The following is a 19,657-nucleotide window of genomic DNA, read 5'->3' on the forward strand; positions in this document are numbered from 1 at the left end:
AACAGTTTGAGTCAGACTATCTCTCCCTGTCGCCCTCTCTCTCTCTCTCTCTCTCTCTCTCCCCCCCCCCACCCCCCTGACACTGTCTGTCTGTCTGTCTGTCTGTCTATCTGTCTGTCTATCTCCGTCTGTATTATCGCGTGCACATACTTTGCGCACTCCTGCACTTTCGCGCATGCACATGACATTGCAGACCGCAAAAGCTCCAACCAATCAGTTTTCATACCCATAGAACTTCAAACCTTAAATACGGATATTGATGCAGTATCAGTCAAGTCTAGCGTCGTACTGATGAGACTGAAGTCATTCCTACAACAGTGTGTGTTGTTTGTTGGTTTGCAGGCCGACCCCACACAAGGTGAGGACAGTCCTGTGTGTGTGACTTCACGGACCACCACCTCAGGTAAGTGTTATGTTGCTTTGTCCAAGGCGTGCCTGTAACGTCCTGGTTGCCTGTTACTGTATGTTTGTTTATTTGTTGTAGTTGTTGTTTGGTGATGGTGGCGCCTTCGACGGCGATAATGATGATGATGACGATGATGGGGAACACACTGGTTTCTAGGATCGTCCAGTTTTGATCAGCATTAAAAACATACATGTTGTCATGGTGATATGAATATTTGATTTTTTTTTTATGTGTTGATAAACTGTTATTCATTACAGAATGTTGCATATTTTGTTAGTGTTTTTTCTGGTGTGGGTGATAAAATGTCCTGTCTACATCATCGTATGTTCAGGCCACACACAGTGAACACACACACACACACACAGACACACACACACACACACACACACACACACACACACACACACACACACACACACACACAGGAGGACCGCCCTTCTTCCCTCTCTCTTTTTTCTGTCTGTGGATGTGACAACTTTCTGATACAGCGGACATCTCCCCCTTGAGGTCAGGTTCACGATGCAGTGTGCATGTTGTGAGTCAGGGTTACCTTGTAATTGTGATGGAGTGCTTTCCCCTGATTCACGTTTTAGTGCTTTCTTTTGTTGGTGTTGCTTTTTTTTTTCTTTTTTTTTTTCTTTCTTTCTTTCTTTTCTATTTTTGTTTCTATTTCATTCATTCATTCTGTGAGTCAGTCCGTCAGTCAGTCATTAATTCAATATGTTAGTCAGTCATTAACTTAATCTATCAGTCAGTGAGACTGTAATTCAATAAGTCATTCATTCTTTCTTCTTCTTTTTTTTTTTATCGATTTTTGCCCTTTCTCATCTTTCTTTCTTGTCTTTCCTTATTTTCTTTCTTTATTAATTTTTTTTTTCCTTTCTTCCCTTCCCTTTCATTTATTTCTTTTCTTCTCGTCTGTCTTCTTGTCTGTCTCTCTTTCTCTCACCTGATTGGACTCCCCCTCCACTCCCCCCCCACCCACCCCCCACCCTTTCACTATTCCGCTCTTTCTCTCTTAATTTCACCCCCGTTTTGTGTGTGGGCAGGGCCTTCACAATTAAACCTGCGTCAGTGTGTGTGTGTGTGTGTGTGTGTGTGTGTGTGTGTGTGTGTGTGTGTGTTTCTCAATTTCAATCACGTAGTCTTCATCCACTCGCACGAAGTGTGGAGGTGGACATGAAACATGGTTCTGGAGACGCGCTGAAGGATTAGATCCGCACTTCAGGTGTCTCTTGCCATGTAGTGTTTGTGTGTGTGTGTGTGTGTGTGTGTGCGTGCGCGCGCGTGTGTATGTGTGTGTGTATCTCCGCATGCTTGAGCCATGTTTACTTTCCAATTGTGATGGAGTGGATTTAAATCCACGACTTCAGTTTTACTTCTTTTTTTTCTTTTTTTTTATTAAAAAAAAAATTAATTCGTCGTTGTTGTTTGTTTTGTCATTCTTTCCGTTTGTTTATTTGTTTTGTTGTTGTTTTGTTCTTTCATTTCTTCAGACTTTTCCATATTTTAAAGTTTCCTTTCCTCCTTGTCTTTTTTCATGTCTGTCTCTTTGTCTTGTCTTTTCTCTCTCTCACAGTCTCTCTCATCCTGTCTCTCTCTCTCTCTCTCTCTCTCTCTCTCTGTATGTCTGTCTCATCTCTCTGTCTCCTCTCTCTCTCTCTCTGTCTCTGTCTTTATATGTGTTTCCCCCCTCTCTCTCCCTCCCTCCCTTCACCCGCCCCCCTGTCCCTATATCACTGTCTCCGTGTCTCTGTCGTATTCATGATTAAAGCACGTGTCCATCGTGTGTTGTGTCATGTATTCTGTTCTTATTGTGACGGAGTGTGCTTCATCTTTGTCCAGGCTTTCTTGCTTTCTTTTCTTCTTTCTTCTTCGCCACTTCTTTCATTCATTTTTCTCCCCTATTGTGTCTCCCTCTTCTTTCTTTTCTTTCTCATTTCTTTTACGTTTCCGCTCTTTTGTTCATTTTTTTTTTATCCATTTGTTTTTTTTATTATTTTTTTTATTCAATTCAGTGTTTAAAAAAAGAATTACAGTATCGTAAAGCATGCGCGCGCGCGCGTGTGTGTCTAATTGTGTGTGTCACGGTGCCATGAAGGATTGTAGCTGTCAAACACAGTGTATGTGTGGCATCAGTCTTTTGTCTGCTTTCGTGTTGTGATGGGGAGCCGCATTTCATCATCAGGTCTCCCTCTCTCTCTCTGTCTCTCTCTTCTCTCTCTCTCTCTCTCTCTCTCTCTTCTTTGTTTTGTTGTTTATTTTCCTGCTTTTTATGCTTTTTTTTTTTTATCTTATTTTTCTTTTTTCTTCGTCTGTCAGTCTGTCTCCCTTAACGGGCGCTATTTTAGAGCTCCATACTGACTAGAAAGAATTTAAAAAAAAAAAAAGAAAAAAGATTCAAATATTCAGAACAATGTGGCAATTGATGGGCTTAGGTATGCTTGTGTTTAAAGGTGCCGGACATGAGTTTTCTTCCTTTCTTTTTTTTTAATTCATAGGATTATTGATTCATTTTTTGATGCAGCGACGAATGGGTGATAAGTAGCCTTCGTCGCTGAGCTAGAGTGGAATTGTTAAAGGAATGAAAGGTTGTGAACATGTCTTTTTTTTATTTTTTTATTTTTTTATTGTTATGTATCACTCTATACTATTGAGTCTTATCACAATCGCAGTATGCACAATCCTCGCAAGAAATAAATTTAAAAAAAATCTTTTTAATCTTTCATTCATTCACATCGAGTCATTAATGTTTTTTTTCTTCTGACGTTTGAAACCTTAATTCTCTCCGTCGCTGTCCTGTTTTCTTGGTTTGACGTGTACGACGTTTGAGACCCCTTCCGAAAGGACTGTTCGTCGCTATGCCGAGTAAAACTGCACACCCAGCAATGCCAGTTTGTGAGAAGACAAAGCAACGCATGCACAAAGAAACAAAAGCAGAAAAAAAAACAAAAAAAAAAAAAAAAAGTAAGATAAAAATTAAACGAAAAAGAAAAAGTCGTTACATTTCCCTCGTGGTTTATAAAAGACCTCCAGTCGTGTCCTCAAGCCATCCGCGAAAAAGCTATATTTTTCTTTCAGCTGCCTGCGTCGGTTAGAGTCGTGAATTCCTGTATCCCATACGGTTGTCACCAGTTTCCTCCATAACGTATTCAATTTCACACTTTTTGTATCTTCCCTGGCACTGTCTCCACGTCTGTCTGTCTGAGTCGCTTGTCCAATTGTTTGCTGCACAGGGCACTGATGAATGGCGAAGGGTCACCCAGACTCCTGGTCAGAGCACAGGTGACAGGGGGGGGGGGGGGGGGGGGGGGGGGGGGGGGTTAGGGGCGAGACGCACGGCTTGGCTTGATCCAGCAGGACGAGGGAGGGAACAGCCGTTGAGGCCCGCGTTCATCCCAACGAGCTCATCCCGGAGATGGGGGAGGGGAGGGGGTGGTGAGGCAGTCACGTCAAGGCACGTGCAGCACGCCTCAGCGCCTGGCACTTGACAGGCCTCTGTTTGCCGCTTCACTGGCTGCCAACGAGATGGGGCCCCTTGCTCCCCGAGTTCACGTCTTGGGCCGTGTGGAGGAGACTTTTTTGCACTTTTGAAAGATCTGTCTTAGTTCCCTGGTCGGCTCCAGGTGACGGAAGTGTTTCTGAGCCACTGCGCCTGTGACGTGAAGAGCGGGATAATGAGACAGGCAGGCCCGCAGGTTGTCTCCCCTCTGTGTCCCTGCCTGTCAGGCGGTGAGTGAGGAGCGGCGTGCAGACTGTTGGACAGGAGGTAGAGTGAGGAGCGGCGTGCAGACTGTTGGACAGGAGGTAGAGTGAGGAGTGACGTGCAGACTGTTGGACAGGAGGTAGAGTGAAGAGCGGCGTGCAGACTGTTGGACAGGAGGTAGAGTGAGGAGCGGCGTGCAGACTGTTGGACAGGAGGTAGAGTGAAGAGCGACGTGCAGACTGTTGGACAGGAGGTAGAGTGAAGAGCGGCGTGCAGACTGTTGGACAGGATGTAGAGTGAAGAGCGGCGTGCAGACTGTTGGACAGGAGGTAGAGTGAAGAGCGACGTGCAGACTGTTGGACAGGAGGTAGAGTGAAGAGCGACGTGCAGACTGTTGGACAGGAGGTAGAGTGAAGAGCGGCGTGCAGACTGTTGGACAGGAGGTAGAGTGAGGAGCGGCGTGCAGACTGTTGGACAGGAGGTAGAGTCTGACGGCGTGCAGACTGTTGGACAGGAGGTAGAGTGAGGAGCGGCGTGCAGACTGTTGGACAGGAGGTAGAGTCTGACGGCGTGCAGATTGTTGGACAGGAGGTAGAGTGAGGAGCGGCGTGCAGACTGTTGGACAGGAGGTAGAGTGAAGAGCGACGTGCAGACTGTTGGACAGGAGGTAGAGTCTGACAGCGTGCAGACTGTTGGACAGGAGGTAGAGTGAGGAGCGGCGTGCAGACTGTTGGACAGGAGGTAGAGTGAGGAGCGGCGTGCAGACTGTTGGACAGGAGGTAGAGTGAGGAGCGGCGTGCAGACTGTTGGACAGGAGGTAGAGTCTGACGGCGTGCAGACTGTTGGACAGGAGGTAGAGTCTGACGGCGTGCAGACTGTTGGACAGGAGGTAGAGTGAAGAGCGACGTGCAGACTGTTGGACAGGAGGTAGAGTGAGGAGCGGCGTGCAGACTGTTGGACAGGAGGTAGAGTCTGACGGCGTGCAGACTGTTGGACAGGAGGTAGAGTCTGACGGCGTGCAGACTGTTGGACAGGAGGTAGAGTCTGACGGCGTGCAGACTGTTGGACAGGAGGTAGAGTGAAGAGCGACGTGCAGACTGTTGGACAGGAGATAGAGTGAAGAGCGACGTGCAGACTGTTGGACAGGAGGTAGAGTGAGGAGCGGCGTGCAGACTGTTGGACAGGAGGTAGAGTGAGGAGCGGCGTGCAGACTGTTGGACAGGAGGTAGAGTCTGACAGCGTGCAGACTGTTGGACAGGAGGTAGAGTGAGGAGTGACGTGCAGACTGTTGGACAGGAGGTAGAGTCTGACAGCGTGCAGACTGTTGGACAGGAGGTAGAGTGAAGAGCGGCGTGCAGACTGTTGGACAGGAGGTAGAGTGAGGAGCGGCGTGCAGACTGTTGGACAGGAGGTAGAGTGAAGAGCGGCGTGCAGACTGTTGGACAGGAGGTAGAGTCTGACGGCGTGCAGACTGTTGGACAGGAGGTAAGTGAGAGTCGGCGTGCAACTTTGGACAGTAGAGGAGAGCGACGTGCAGACTGTTGACCGGAGTAGAGTGAGGAGCGGCGATGTCAGACTGTTGGACAGGAGTAGAGTGAGAGCGGCGTGCAGACTGTTGGACAGGAGGTAGATTGAGGAGCGACGTGCAGACTGTTTTGACAGGAGTAGAGTGAAGAGCACTGTAGACTGTTGGACAGGAAGGTAGAGTCGGACGCGTGAAGTCTTTGCCGTTCGTGGCTGACCAGAGGTCACCGTGTTCGTTAAATCACCGCAAAACGGCTTAACCACGGTCTTCAGCTGCCAGTTAGCACGTCGCTGAGTTATGGTCCAGAAAATAGCGACACATCATAACAGGCCTTTGCCTTGGATTAAAAATGCTGATGTTAAAAAAAAAAAAAAAAAAAAAAAACAAAACAGTACACACGTTGGGCAGTTACGATACTAAGCATTTTTGATAAACTCTTGGCAACGGGATTTTTACCTGTAAATGCGTCTGTGTGTGGTTATGGACAAACTCCAACTGTTTTAGTTTTACAGCGTTTTTTTTTTTCTGACGCAATGTGTAACACTAACTCATTACTGGACTAAACGTAGTGAATCGGAAAGGCAGACTGAGATGATAGGAAGACTGCTGAAAGTAGATACTGCTAGCTGAATGCAACGTTTTGGAACTGGTTTCAGACAATACAACACAGCCTAGCTGAATGCAATGTTTTGGAACTGGTTTCAGACAATACAACACATCCTAGCTGAATGCAACGTATTGGAACTGGTTTCAGACAATACAACACATCCAAGCTGAATGCAACGTATTGGAACTGGTTTCAGACAATACAACACAGCCTAGCTGAATGCAATGTTTTGGAACTGGTTTCAGACAATACAGCACATCCTAAGTACAGAAGAGGACTTCTGAGAAGGTTCTGCTGATGTCCTGTAAATTTGAGTTTCTTCTTCGTGGTATGTTTTGTTCATATTTTATAACAACCTAGGTTTTAAGAGTGATGGGTTGTATTTTTTAATGGATGCGCGGTTTCATCAGCTTTCGACGGCAATAGTTGTCGCGTTTTGTTCAGTAGAAGACATCACAGAATAAGACATTACGATCTCTCTCCCCCCCCCCCCCCCCCCCCCCTAAAATAAAAACCCACAAAAAAACAAAAAACAATGCGTGTGATGGATAACTAACAACATTGTGCACAGGGAAACTCTCTCTCTCTCTCTCTCTCTCTCTCACGTACACGTGAGGGTGGTTCTAAAGAATAAAGAAATAAAATTATTTAACCCCTCCGCTCCCGCCCAATAAAACCAACCAGCGAACAATCTGCGACGCTAATTAGATTTACTCCGTGTCACGGCAGCATTCATCACATTGTGTGATGACCAAAAACATGACGTAAAATGGACAGTGACGAATGCGAGGTGGCGCGCGCTGCCCTTTTCTGTCATGTTCGCTTCATCGCTGACGCGGCTTTATGTTTAAAAAAAAAAAAAAAAAAAAAAAAATATATATATATATATATATATATATAATATGCCCCACGTTCCTGTATCACGCTCAGGGCCGGGGGTTGGGGTGGGATGGGGTAGGAGGGGAGAGGGATTGGGGGGTTTGCTGTCCGCGCAGTTAACTCTTATCAACTGTGATAAGTTATAGGACCTCCGGACACGTTTTGACACGGTCGGGTATTAGTTAAATCCCTGTCTCATCAGTCGTTTACCTGCTGTCACGGTGTCCATTTGTTTTGTTCAGTTGGTTTCGTGTGTGTTGTGCCTGTCTGTGTGCGTATGTGTTTGTGTTTGATATCTATATGCTTGAGGTATGTATGTATGTATGAAGAGGATAGAAGAAAAAAAAAACCCTATTAAAGCAACTGTAAGAAACGTATATACCTGAGGTGTGTATGTATGTATGAAGAGGATAGAAAAAAACCTATTAAAGCAACTGTAAGAAACGAAAGTTTTCGAAAATAACTTTATGTAATTCAAGGTTGTTGGTTTTTTGGTTGTTGGGTTTGTTTGTTTTTTTAAGTAAAGACAGCAGCATTCCCAGCGTCTTTCTTAATACATGCATCTCATTCTTCAGGAATTCTGTATTATTTTGTCCTGTCAGGGTATATCATGCCTTCCTCGTAGCGAACCACGAAAGATAGACAGTGAGGAGAGGATGGAAGGAGGGAGGGAGGTGGAAAAGGGGAGTGAAGGAAGGAGGGGGTGGGGGAGGGAAGGTTGAGCTTATGAGCTCATTGCGTGACTGCTCGTGTGTTTGGCGACCAGGAACGTCAAAACGCTCAGAAGCAAGGGCGAAACAAAATGTATTTAAAAATAGATAAATAAACAGAATAAAAATTTTAAAAAAATCTGTGGGTTGATGATGGCTTTGAGTGGAGGCGGTAGGTACATAGATGGAGAGAGAACAGTGGCTGGAATGTGGCTGGCTGGCTGGCGTGTGGTATAGGAAGGCTTTTTTCTTTCATCTGGCATTCCAATCGGGAGTTATGGGGAGTCGGCTTTTTTTTGTTTTGTTTTTTGTTTGTTGGTGTGTGTGTGTGTGTGTGTGTGTGTGTGTGTGTGTGTTTTCTTCTTTTTTTCTTCTCTTTTTTGGGGGGTGTGGAGGGGTGCTCCATACTTCTCCATTCCCCCTACACCCCCTCTTTTTTTTTAAGCCCTGATTAGTTTTGTTCTTAATTTTTGTTGTTGTTTTTTTTTAATTTTCAGCATGACTACATTTTTTTCTGTTTTCTATAATTTTTTTTAATTGAAAACGAGGGTTTGACGAGGGTTTGATGGGGGTTTGATGGGTTGTTGGAAGGAGAGAACAGGGAACGATAGGAATGAACTTTATTTCACTGGGGTGACGTCATCAGCTTAACCATGTCAATGCAAACAGATATGACATGCCGAAGATGGCGGCAGACAGAATTACCATGTAAAACAACAACAACAACAACAACAGCAACATGTAAACAAGCAGATGGAGAGATTTCTTCTTTCATCATCCACTTTCGTCTCAGAATCACGACGACATTCCCCGAATGTTAAAAAGATAATGCAGATAAGAGACCGACCAATCAGTGGAGCAGACTCCGTGACTCCGTTTCTCATTCGGATTGTGTATCGTGTGTTTGTGTTGCATGACTGTGTGCATGTTCCAGTGCCCTCATGGGCACACGGATTGAATTCCGTGCCTTGCCTTGTCGACTCCCATCTCGCTTTCGTCTGAGACAACGTTCATTATGCAATGAAAGTGAAAACTCGGTGTTCGGATGCGGTTGCATTTTTGCCTGTTTCTTGTCGACAAGAGCCAGCACAGAGACAGAGAGAGAGAGAGGCGAAGAAAAAGGAAATCAAATTCCTCACAGAGATTGTTTTACGTTTATCTGTTTCATTGTTTGTGTCCTTTCTTTCTGTCAAATAATTGCCATCCAGCTTTTGTGCGATGCGCGATCTCGTCAACATTGCTCTCACGCCGATCATGTTGATTCTCAGGTTGCGCAGACACACCCAGGCTTCTTTGTTCTGTCGTAGTCCCAGCGTCAGCAGTCCGTAGAGAACTCTCACTAACAGGTCGCCTCGAGGCCACCTGCCTGAGTAGACTCTGCACGGACGACAGTTGAGTCTGTTTCATAGTGATCAGCGGTGCCTCTTCTAGTTTGATAAATTTATCACGCGCGTATCAGAAAGTCTTTTTCTACACGTCTTCTGGAATTACTACGCAAGGCAGTGCCCACGTGTTAACTCCCATTCTGGCCTCATTGTTTGTCCTGGCAGTCGCTCGCTCTGGTGTCCGTACGTACTCTTACCTTACCTCTGCTTCTTGGCACAGGCATGAGATAGTCGAGATGGGTGGGAGTGTCAAGTTCGCCGTGGGTTATTTGGGTTCCGGAGGTGCACGTATTTCTGTCTGTCTCCCTCCCTTCCTTCTGTCTCTCATTATGAGAGATAGACGAACGTAAAATGTTTTTTGCACGTCAGTGCATGCAAGCATACGCGTTTTCTCAGACCACGTGCGCCAGGGAAATATTCCGCCAAGTGCTTCACACACAACCTATCAGATTTGTGCATTCTCCCCACCCCACCCCTTTTCGCACTTTCGCATTCAGTTTTTTTTTATATATCAGTTTTTTTATACTTGTCCCCTCCCTCCCCTCTCCCGTTCCCCCCGCCCTCCTCCACCGTCTCTGATCCCCCCCCCCCCCCTCCCGAGACTGCAGGTCGTCTTTATCGTCTCCCCTTCCCCGTGTCAACATTGCAACAATTATCTCCCCGTGATCAGAATCTACCACCCCGTCATCTACATTTTTCATGACACCCCTCTCTCTCTCCGTGCTCCCCCTCTTCCTCCTTCCCTTTGTCCCTTTCTTCGACCCCACACCCCCTTTCCTCACCCCCTCCTGCCCCCCCGGTATCAGACTTGGCATGAGTGTAGGGTAGGGGGATCCCCCCCCCCTCCCTCTTTATATATATATATATATATATATATATATATATAAAAATTTTATCAGACACAGGCGGTCGGAGGTTCGACGCGGCCGAGCGACTTGGTGTCTGCGACATGACAGTGGTGGGAGGTAGATTTGTATCCGGGGGTGGTGGGTGTGTGCTGCTATTTGAATACTGCACCGACAGCGAACAAGTGATAACTGGACTACTGGTGGGGTGGGGAGAGGTGTGTGTGTGGACGAGGAGGAGATTGGGGGGGAGGAGGAGGGGGGGGAGGTTGGGGGGAAGAAAAACGTGGTCCGCCCTGAACGTGCGTGTGTTTCCAGTAATGGACAGCTTTCGACGGACGCAGCCGAGTAATTTATATGAGTGATGATGTAATTAGGGGGGAAAAATCCAGATAGTTGGTATAGTGTGTGTGTGTGTGTGTGTGTGTACACGGATAGTCGATTTTTAGATAATCATGTTGATAATATGGGGGATGAAATAGATAATTCAGAAATAACTAAACAAAACGAGTAAACGAAATTGGGGACACGGACCATCCCTAAAATAGATTACTTACAATTGAAATTTGGTGAATCGACTGAGAAGAGGCAAATGGCCGTGCCTGGTAAACTCAGAAGTTTGTCGTCGGTTTAAGGGGGACTGTGGGCTTGAACCCCCCCCCCCACCCCTCCCCTCCCCCGCCCCCTCTCCCCCTCCTCTCCCCCTAAGGGTTATCTATGGATTTTTTCCCCATCTAATATGGATATGGCACGTACATTTTGAGCGGCCTTCAGCAGGTTTTCCAAGACATTTTGTACGCCCTCTATTCTCTGGCATTGTTCAAACTTTATAATAGATTATCTTTAATGACACACACACACACACACACACACACACACACACACACACACACACACACACACACAGAGAGAGAGAGAGAGAGAGAGAGATTTGTATTTCTTTTTATCACATCTTTGTATTTGTATTTCTTTTTATCACATCAGATTTCTATGTGTGAAATTCGGGCTGCTCTCCCCAGGGAGAGCGCGTCGCTACTCTACAGCGCCACCCTTTTTTTTCTTTTCTTTTTTTTCCTGCGTGTAGTTTTATTTGTTTTTCCTATCGAAGTGGATTTTTCTACAGATTTTTGCCAGGAACAACCCCTTTGTTGCCGTGGGTTATTTTACGTGAGAGAGAGAGAGAGAGAGAGGCAACAAAACATATCCAGAAAAAGAAAACAAAGTATGGCAGCTGATAGGTACGTTACGAAACCTCCTTCCTGACACCGTCCACAGTTCAAAAGGGGCGGACAATCCACTCTCTATTCTTTCCCCTCCACAGAAACACGGGTTTCTCACGCGCCGCTTGTTCTCTCCCCTGTCGACCCACTGAACGTGGTCGTTACATCATCAGATGGAAGCGAAGATCGTGTATAGAGCGAAGCAGGCGGCAACCCCATCTAACCTAACGATGACACCACCCCTTAGTTCTTACTGGGAAACTTGGGGCCCGGTTCTTCTCATCGGCAGCCGTTATAGCTTTCGAGTGCCGTGAATGACAGATCTTCTGGTGTTGGGTCGTTTTGGTTTTTGTGTGTGTTTTTGTGTGTGTGTGTGTGTGCTTTGTTGTTTTGTTTGTTTGCTGCGTTTCCATGATTTATTATAGACCTTCTCCGTTTGGTGCGATCGCGAACTCAAAGGGAGAGGACTTCTGATGAAGCAGAGAAGTCTTTGGCAGTCAGACGTTCGGGTCGTTGCTAGGGTCAGACTGCCGTGAAGAGTTCCTCTGCTTTTGATGATATTGGGAATCGATAGCTCCGTTGTTGGTTGGTGCTCCGGATTTCCATACATTTCAATATTTAGAGAGAGAGAGAGAGAGAGAGAGAGAGAGAGAGAGAGGTTGTATGGGGAGTTCTGGCATGTAGTCGCAACACACTAAGTGCATCAGTGATCATGGTGATGGTATCAACTAACGATATTGAACTCCGTTATGAGCTCATTGCTGGATCAGGAGGAAACGCGCGCAAACAAAATAGTATTGTCGGGCGAATATGGTGAGCGTGTCCGTTTTTATTCCCAATATTCCATCTGTTCTCTTTTTTATGTTAATTCAGAGAGACAGATTTTTTTTTCTCTTCTGTAAATTTTTTTTAAAATTTAATGTTCACGACATGTCTTTTCTTGACACATTCCTGTTTACCCTTCCCTTCATTCTATGAATATTTTTCTTTCTTTTTTTTTCTTTTTTTTTTAAGGAAAAAAAAGTAGGGGGATGCGGGAGGGGGTTGGGGGAGGGGGGGGGGGGGGGGGGGGGGGCAGGAAGACAGAAACAAAGTAACACGCCAGCCTGTCCTAATAAAAGTCAGGATCCGGTTTCAGTGTTAGTACCTGGTGACAGGGGTTACTACAAGTGGTGTGTACTGTACCGCCCCAAACTATGCAGGTTAGTTCCCATGGCGCCGCCCTGTCTTGACACTCTAACGTCTTCTGCCCTGGGCGGGGGCGGGGGGGGGGGGGGGGGAGGGGACTAAAGAGAAACTTGTGTGAGAGAGAGAGAGTCAGCCAGCCAGCGAGCGGGCGTGTGTGCTTGCATAAAATTATGTCTGTGTATGTATATATCCCGGTTCTTTATTCCTGACAATACTGGAATGACAGTACTTTCCGTGAAGGATGTTCGCAGTGTGCGTTTGTCAATCTGTCCGCCCGCCCGTCCGTTCGCGAGTATTTCTGCTGAACGACATGTCAATGTGTAGTGTGTAATAAAAGAAGAATTGATAAAAAAATAAAATAAAATAACAATAATGATAATAATTATAGCAAACCACAGCTGCACAATATCATCAGTTGCGACATTCTGCCAGATCTTGCAACTGATAACCCCAAACTGGAAAATCTTCTCTCTTTTTTTTTTTTGTTTGTTTGTTTGTTGTTGGGTTGTTTTGTTTTGTTTTTGTTTGGTTGGTTTGTTGTTGTTGGTTGTTTTTTTTTGTTGTTGTTATTTGTTTTTTTGGTTTTGTTTTGTTTTGGGGTTTGTTTGTTGTTGTTGTTTTTTTGTGTTTTTTTGTTTTTTCTGATATCATTGGATACGTTCTTTTTGGTGAGGAAGGGTGTGGAGGGAAACTGAATGAGTTTGGAAGGCGCGCGCGTTTGTGAAGGAAGCGATATCAGACAGACAGAGAGAGAGAGAGAGAAAGAGAGAGAGAGAGAGAGAATGTACGTATATGTGTGTGAGCACTCGCGCTCCTTCTTCCTATTTACGTGCCAGCGCACTGGACAAAAGCGAAACCACCAAAGAATAGTAGATCACACCTCCATCGTTTGTCCGTCGGCGCCAGGACTTGCACATCAAAGCCCTGACGGGCCAGGAGCCGGTGGCACTGTGTTTCTTTGCCTCCCTTCATGTGGGTCTGTGTTTGTCGTGAGGGGGATGTTTTGACTGGGGACCTAGCTGTGTGGGACATTGAAAGGGGATAAATACCCATCTCCCGTGAAGGACCCCTTTCCGCCTGTCTGTATGTTTGTATTCCATTCGTCTCATTGTCGTTTGTCTCTCGGGCACAGGGGTGTAGTCGAGGTCAAGTGGGTTTTTTGTGTGGTTTTTTTTCCGTTGTGGTTGTGTGGCTGGATGGTGGTGCGAAGGGGGGCGGCGGTACATGGAAGAAGGGATCTATATCCTCCCAACTTCCTCAGTTCTCTCTCTCTCTCTCTCTCTCTCTCTCTCTCTCTCTCTCTCTCTCTCTCTCTCTCCCTCTCTGGGGGTAGGGAGTGTGTGGAGGTACATGGAAGGAGGGATCTATTTCCCTCCAACTCTCTTCTCTCCCTCTCTCTCTCTCTCTCTCTCTCTCTCTCTCTCTCTCTCTCTCTTTCTCTCTCTCTAGATATCTCTCTTCAACAACCAACATGTCTACCTCCGCCCGTTCGTCAGTGTAAAGTATGTCCACCGGAAATGATAGTACATGGAATATGTCCGTACTTTTATCTTCCCACATATGTATGATCTTTTCCAACATCTCTTTTTTTTTTCTTTGGTCAAGTGCGTACGCATGCACCCACATAAGCAGGCTGCGCGCATACAAACACACACACGCACAAGCCTACATACGCACGCACGCACACACACACACACACGCGCGCGCGCGCGCCCATAGGTCAAAGCCTTGTCGTTTTAATGCGGTACTGGAAGTCAACAAACATCGGGAGCAGCGAAGAAGACCACCCAAACTTTCCCCTCCCGCCGCAGCCCCCAGATCCCTCCTCCACTTCCACGCTAAAATACATGCCTTGAATCGCTTCCACCCTCCCACTTACCACCTACCTCCACCTCTCCTTTTCCCTCCCCTACACACACACACACACACACACACACACACCTCCAAACACCATGTATAGTTTCTAATTCAGTACAGTTTCTAATTTTCACACAGCTGGACAGTGTGTGTGTGTGTGTGTTCTTGTTCGTGTTCGTTCACATGATACCATTGGCGCTGTTACTGTTGACTTGGTTCTTCCCGTTTTGCTTGCAAAGAAGAAGAAAGCAATTCTGAACCTCTGTCTCTTCCTGTAATTTAAAGACATGCACACGCAAAAATCCGCGATGCTAAAAAAAAAACCCAAAAAAAACCCCCAAAAACAACAACAACAACAACAAAAGGAACAAAGTTTCATACAAAGGGAAGACTCCATATTCAATAAATGCAGACTTGAAGGTGAACGTTCGAAAAAGAAAAAAAGAAATCATTATTTCGCATTACAGATGTCACCATCTCTTGTCGAATTCACTGCATATGATTGCACTGCATTACTTAGCAATAAACTGTTATCATCAAAGAATATTTCTGGAGCGTGTATTTACTGAGTACTGTAGGCGCTATACATAACGTATTGCGTTCAAACGTATTATATTGCGTTGCGTCGATTCGGCTTTCATCGTTTTGTGTTAGATTGCATTCGTTTGCCATGCGTTGTGCTGTCTTGAATTCCACTGTATCGCATTTTGCAGGGAGGAGCCGTTTTGTGTCCTATTTTGAGCGAAGTGTGTGTTGTATTAACTCTTATTCTCACTGCTCATAGGGTATTTGATTGCGCACCATTGTTGAAGAAACATTTCTAGCTCATTGTGAAATACTGATGCCAGCGCAAATTCGTCGTCGTCGTTGTCGTTGTCGCCATCATCATTATCATCATCATCATCTCCACCGCCATCTAAAATATCAGAAAAAAAGAAGTTTGAACAGCATGGACAGGGTTGATAGAGGTCCGGGTCCAGCTTTATTGTCAGTCGTGTAAAGAATATGAAACCTTGTTCCATAGGGGACGAGAGAATACCTTAAGAGTATGACCCTTACCGCCCCGCAACCCTTTCTCCGCCGTTTTCATCTTTATCCCTCTCCCCCTCCCCTCTTCTCCCCCCAAACCCTCATCTTCTCCTCCTATCTCTCCCTCCGTCTACCTCTCTTCCTCTCTCTCTCTCTCTTTCTCTCTCTCTCTCTCTCTCTCTCTCTCTCTCTCATTTTCTCTCACCACCTCTTTTGTCAGGAGTATATATTATTAGGGAAAAAAAAAGTTTCAAAAAATGTTTTAAGGGATGTAAAGAAACAGAACGAATAGGACTATAGCCCCCATTTTTTATATATGCATTTTTTTCTTTATTTCCTGTCGCTTTTGTTGGTGTGTGAATGGCCAGAGGACGTGGCCTGTCGCATTAAAGAGGTTGATAGAGTCCCAGTGTCGGCAGCACACAGAGAGGGGCTTACGGGCCGCTTTGAAGACGTGAGAGCGTTCGCAGCTCATATAATCGCGCACGCGCGCGCCCACACAGAAGAGGTGCAGGGGGAAAAAAAAATTGAACCTCCCATGGTTCTTCCGTACAATCCACACGCGAGAGTGGAAAGAGAAAGCTCGGGGGTGGGGCGTGGGGGGTGGAGGAGGAAGGATTTGAACCCCCGTGGTTCTCCCATACCCCACATACCATGCATTGCAGAGAGAGAGAGGGGGGGGGGGGGGGGGTTGCGGGGGGGGGGGGGGGGGGGGGGGGGGGGGCGTTACGTATAGTTTCATTGTCACACCTTTCTGTAGTGGTCAGGATGCTTACCTTCTGCAGAAGACGATAAACACGAGGTTCCGTGTGCAGCATGCCTTTTATCATGCCTTAAATCAACTACTACTACAACGCATCACGGCAGCGCAACAGTTTTACAACTGGCAAGCAAATATCAGTGCAGACCAAAAAAAATAAAAAAAATAAACATTTCTTTATTACAAGTACATAAGAGAAAGAAGTGTGTTCTGCAGTGTAGTTGCGCACGCACCCTGGAATGAGAGCATTCCGAATATCACTCGAAAACATTGACCATCTGTTGTGACGATGAAATAATACAACTCAACGCGACGCAACACAATCTCAATAAATCACGTACAACACAATAGGACAGTACAATGTTCAGCACATTAGTACAATACAATATAATACAATACATTAAAATACAAAACAATACTTTGGCCACAGTCATGCAAGAGGGCGGGTGCCGACATTAAAACCTGACTAACCAACTGAACGGTATATAGTCTTCTTCGAGAAAAACTGAAAACGTGGAGAATGGTCGAACATTGATATCGCCCATTCCCTTCCTTTCCTCCTCCCCCCCCCCCCCCCCCCCCCCCCCCCATTTCTTCCGTCCGCCAACCCCCTCACCACCCTACCCCACCACCACCCTTTCCCCGTATAATATAAAATCCAGAAGACAAACTCTGAAACCCCTTCTAATCCCCCTAAACGACTTCAAAAAGTAATGTCCCGAGTTTCGGGGCCCAGCTGATGGCTTCGCCATTGCTCGCCGACAAGAACTACCAGGCGGACCCCCCTCCCTACTACAGGGGGAGACGACCGCCGTCCCACACCACCCGCTCTCATTTGCATATCGCTGGGGTGGGCTCTGCGCAGGGGGCCGACGCCAAGATACAATTTTCAACCACAAAAAAAGAAGAGAAAAAAAGAAGTAAACAAAGAGAGAAAGCTTTACCTTTTTTTTTTTCTTCTTTCTTTATCTTCGATAGTATTCAGCTTTGGGGATTTTTTCTTCTTTTTTTTTATTTTCATTGTTTCTCTCTCCCCCCCCCCCCCTTTTTTTTTCATTTATTTATTTCATTTTGTTTACTTATCTATTATATATGTATATATTTATTCATTCGTTTTTTCATTTTATCTTATTTATTTATTAAATTTATTTTGCGTTTGGAATTTGACGCTCCCCCCGCCCCTCCCCCCTCAACTCCCTCCTCACCCCTCCTTGCCCTGTGGTGGTTGTTTGTCGAGCTGTTTATGTGGACCAGAGAATTCGACGTACTGGAGAATCTTCCCCCCCCACCCCCCCCACCCCCGCCCCCCCTCCCCGTTTGAGAACAGTTTTCTCACGTTTAGCTGTTGGTTTCTTGTTGTTGTTGTCATTTGTTTATTTGCCTTTTTTTATTTTGTTATTGTTGATTCACGGATATATGCGTGTCAAGGACCGCACAGCCAAAACATTTGTGGAAAACTTGTTGACAAAGCTTTTTGTGCTCCACATCACAAATACGAAGATCGCGCGCGCGCACGCGCGTTTACTCTCCCATTATTTGTGTATCTGTGTGTGTGTGTGTTGAAAAGGAACATTAGAGATTCAAGGCACAGAGTGTCAGGCTGACAAATATCAGCAAGGTTACCAGCAGGACTGTAAAGGTGTCGTGTGCACTGGATGAAATGTATATAAGTGACATGGGCATACCTTTAAAATTACCGCACCTTTCCTGTTTGGTATTTTTCAACACTCTGTGGCGACGGGTTTAGGGGAGAGTTTTATTTTATTTTTATTTTTCACGAGCACCTAAAATATATTTCCTAGTGAGAAAAAGAACAAAGAAGCATTGTGTGGTATAACGGCTGGTGATATATTTCAGCTGTTCCATGTTTACTTGATGCATTTTATAATTTTATAGCTTGTAAACAGTGTCCGACGGTGTGTGTGTGTGTGTGTTTGTTTCTAATTAAAAAAAATATTTCAGTGCTCTTGTATATGATTCTGCCCACAGTAATATTAAGTGAAAAGATGCTGAAGAAAGTTGGTTAATTTGTTTGGTGGTGGTCCTTAGATAAATAAAACAGCAAAAAACTATCGTGGATTTTCTTATGAAAAATGTTTCATGTTGTCTAAAGCCCTACAAACATTAATTCTTTCTTTTTTTTATCTCCTTTTGTTTCTGTTTGGTTTGTTTGTTTTTGTTTTTTTAACTCTAACAACACCAAAAAAAAAAGAAAGAAAGAAAAAAAAAGTACATAATTGTAACGCATTATTTTGCCTCCAATAATGCTCAGTTCAAATTATGGGTGATAAATGAAGTTATGAGTTTTGTTTTGTAAGGGATTCTAAAGAAAGAAAACAAACTATATAAACCAGCAATGATACTGTCAAAATCTGAACTAATACATGTCTTGATTTTACCGTCCCCCAGCCCCCACCCCTTTCTCTCTCTCACTCTCTTCGACTAAATACACTCCCGCAAACCACGCTGGATTGCACAGAAACGGTGGAAGATTATAATTCAGATAGTGTTTTTATATTTTAAGTGAGGTGGGGTTTTATTTTTTGTTTGCTTGTTTGTTGGTGTTTTATGTTGTTGTTTTTGGTTGTGATCGTCGCTACGTTCGTTTTCATTGTTGAAAACAACAAGAATCCGTTTTCTTTATGTTGCAGCACGAAACGAAAAGGTTCCGCAGGCGGTGCAGACAGAGCCCATCATCTGCTGGAGCGCTGGTGTTGCCTCCCTTGGTTTGGAGCTGTACACGAATGTTGAGTTGGAATGTTCAGTGTGTTGAGCTGACGAGTTGAGATGATCTGTAGTTATGATAATTGTGATATTATTGTGCATTTTGTCCAGCTGGGGGGGTGTGTGTGCGTGTGTGTGTGTGTGGGGGGGGGGGGGGGGTTGTCTTCGATCGATTGAAGGCGTATACTTTTCGTCGGACTTTTATGATACTGCGTAGTGAACATTTCAAAAACACCCTTTTTTTTTTTTTTTTTTTTTTTTTTTTTTCATTGGATTCACACACACACACACACACAATGCATCATCAACGAAATGTTGTTGACATATCTATTAGATTTATATATATATATATATATATATATATATGTGTGTGTGTGTGTGTGTGTTTAAAAAAAAAATTAAAAAATGATTTATGTATTTTATGTTGTTTATCATTTGCTCCACAAGGGCAAATGCGGAGAAAGGACAGAGTGCCGGATACGAGATAAATATATCTCTGTGTGTGTGCGCGCGCGCGTTCGCGTTCGTGTGTATGTGCGCTTGCACGCGCATGTGTGAGTGAGTGCGCGCGCGCGTATGTGTATGCGTATGCGTTAATGTGAGAAATTGAGGACACTAGTGCTAAGGAGACAGTCCTCATTACGGTCGTCATCACTGCCAGTGGGGAGCAGGGGGGGGGTGTTGAGGGGGGGGGAGCAGGGGGGGGTGACAGCGAGGGAATTTTAACGAGACGGTGTGAGATGGGGGGGGTCAGACCTCGCCGACCGTTAATCCATCAACTCGCCGACGGCTTTTGTGGGCAGCTGAGCACCATTG

General features: G+C 45.3%; 1 protein-coding gene across 1 annotated transcript in view; it reads left to right on the forward strand.

Moving 5' to 3' along the window:
• Positions 1-18,890, forward strand: part of LOC143292026 (uncharacterized) — a 96,285-nt gene extending 77,395 nt beyond the window's left edge. The window contains exons 7-8 of the mRNA XM_076602193.1: positions 343-403; positions 18,769-18,890. Of these exons, the coding sequence (XP_076458308.1) occupies positions 343-403; positions 18,769-18,890 (183 nt within the window). The remainder of the gene's footprint in view (positions 1-342; positions 404-18,768) is intronic.
• Positions 18,891-19,657: the final 767 nt, after the last annotated feature.

Source organism: Babylonia areolata, chromosome 18 (genome assembly GCF_041734735.1).
Source record: "Babylonia areolata isolate BAREFJ2019XMU chromosome 18, ASM4173473v1, whole genome shotgun sequence".
Classification (NCBI taxonomy): domain Eukaryota; kingdom Metazoa; phylum Mollusca; class Gastropoda; order Neogastropoda; family Buccinidae; genus Babylonia; species Babylonia areolata.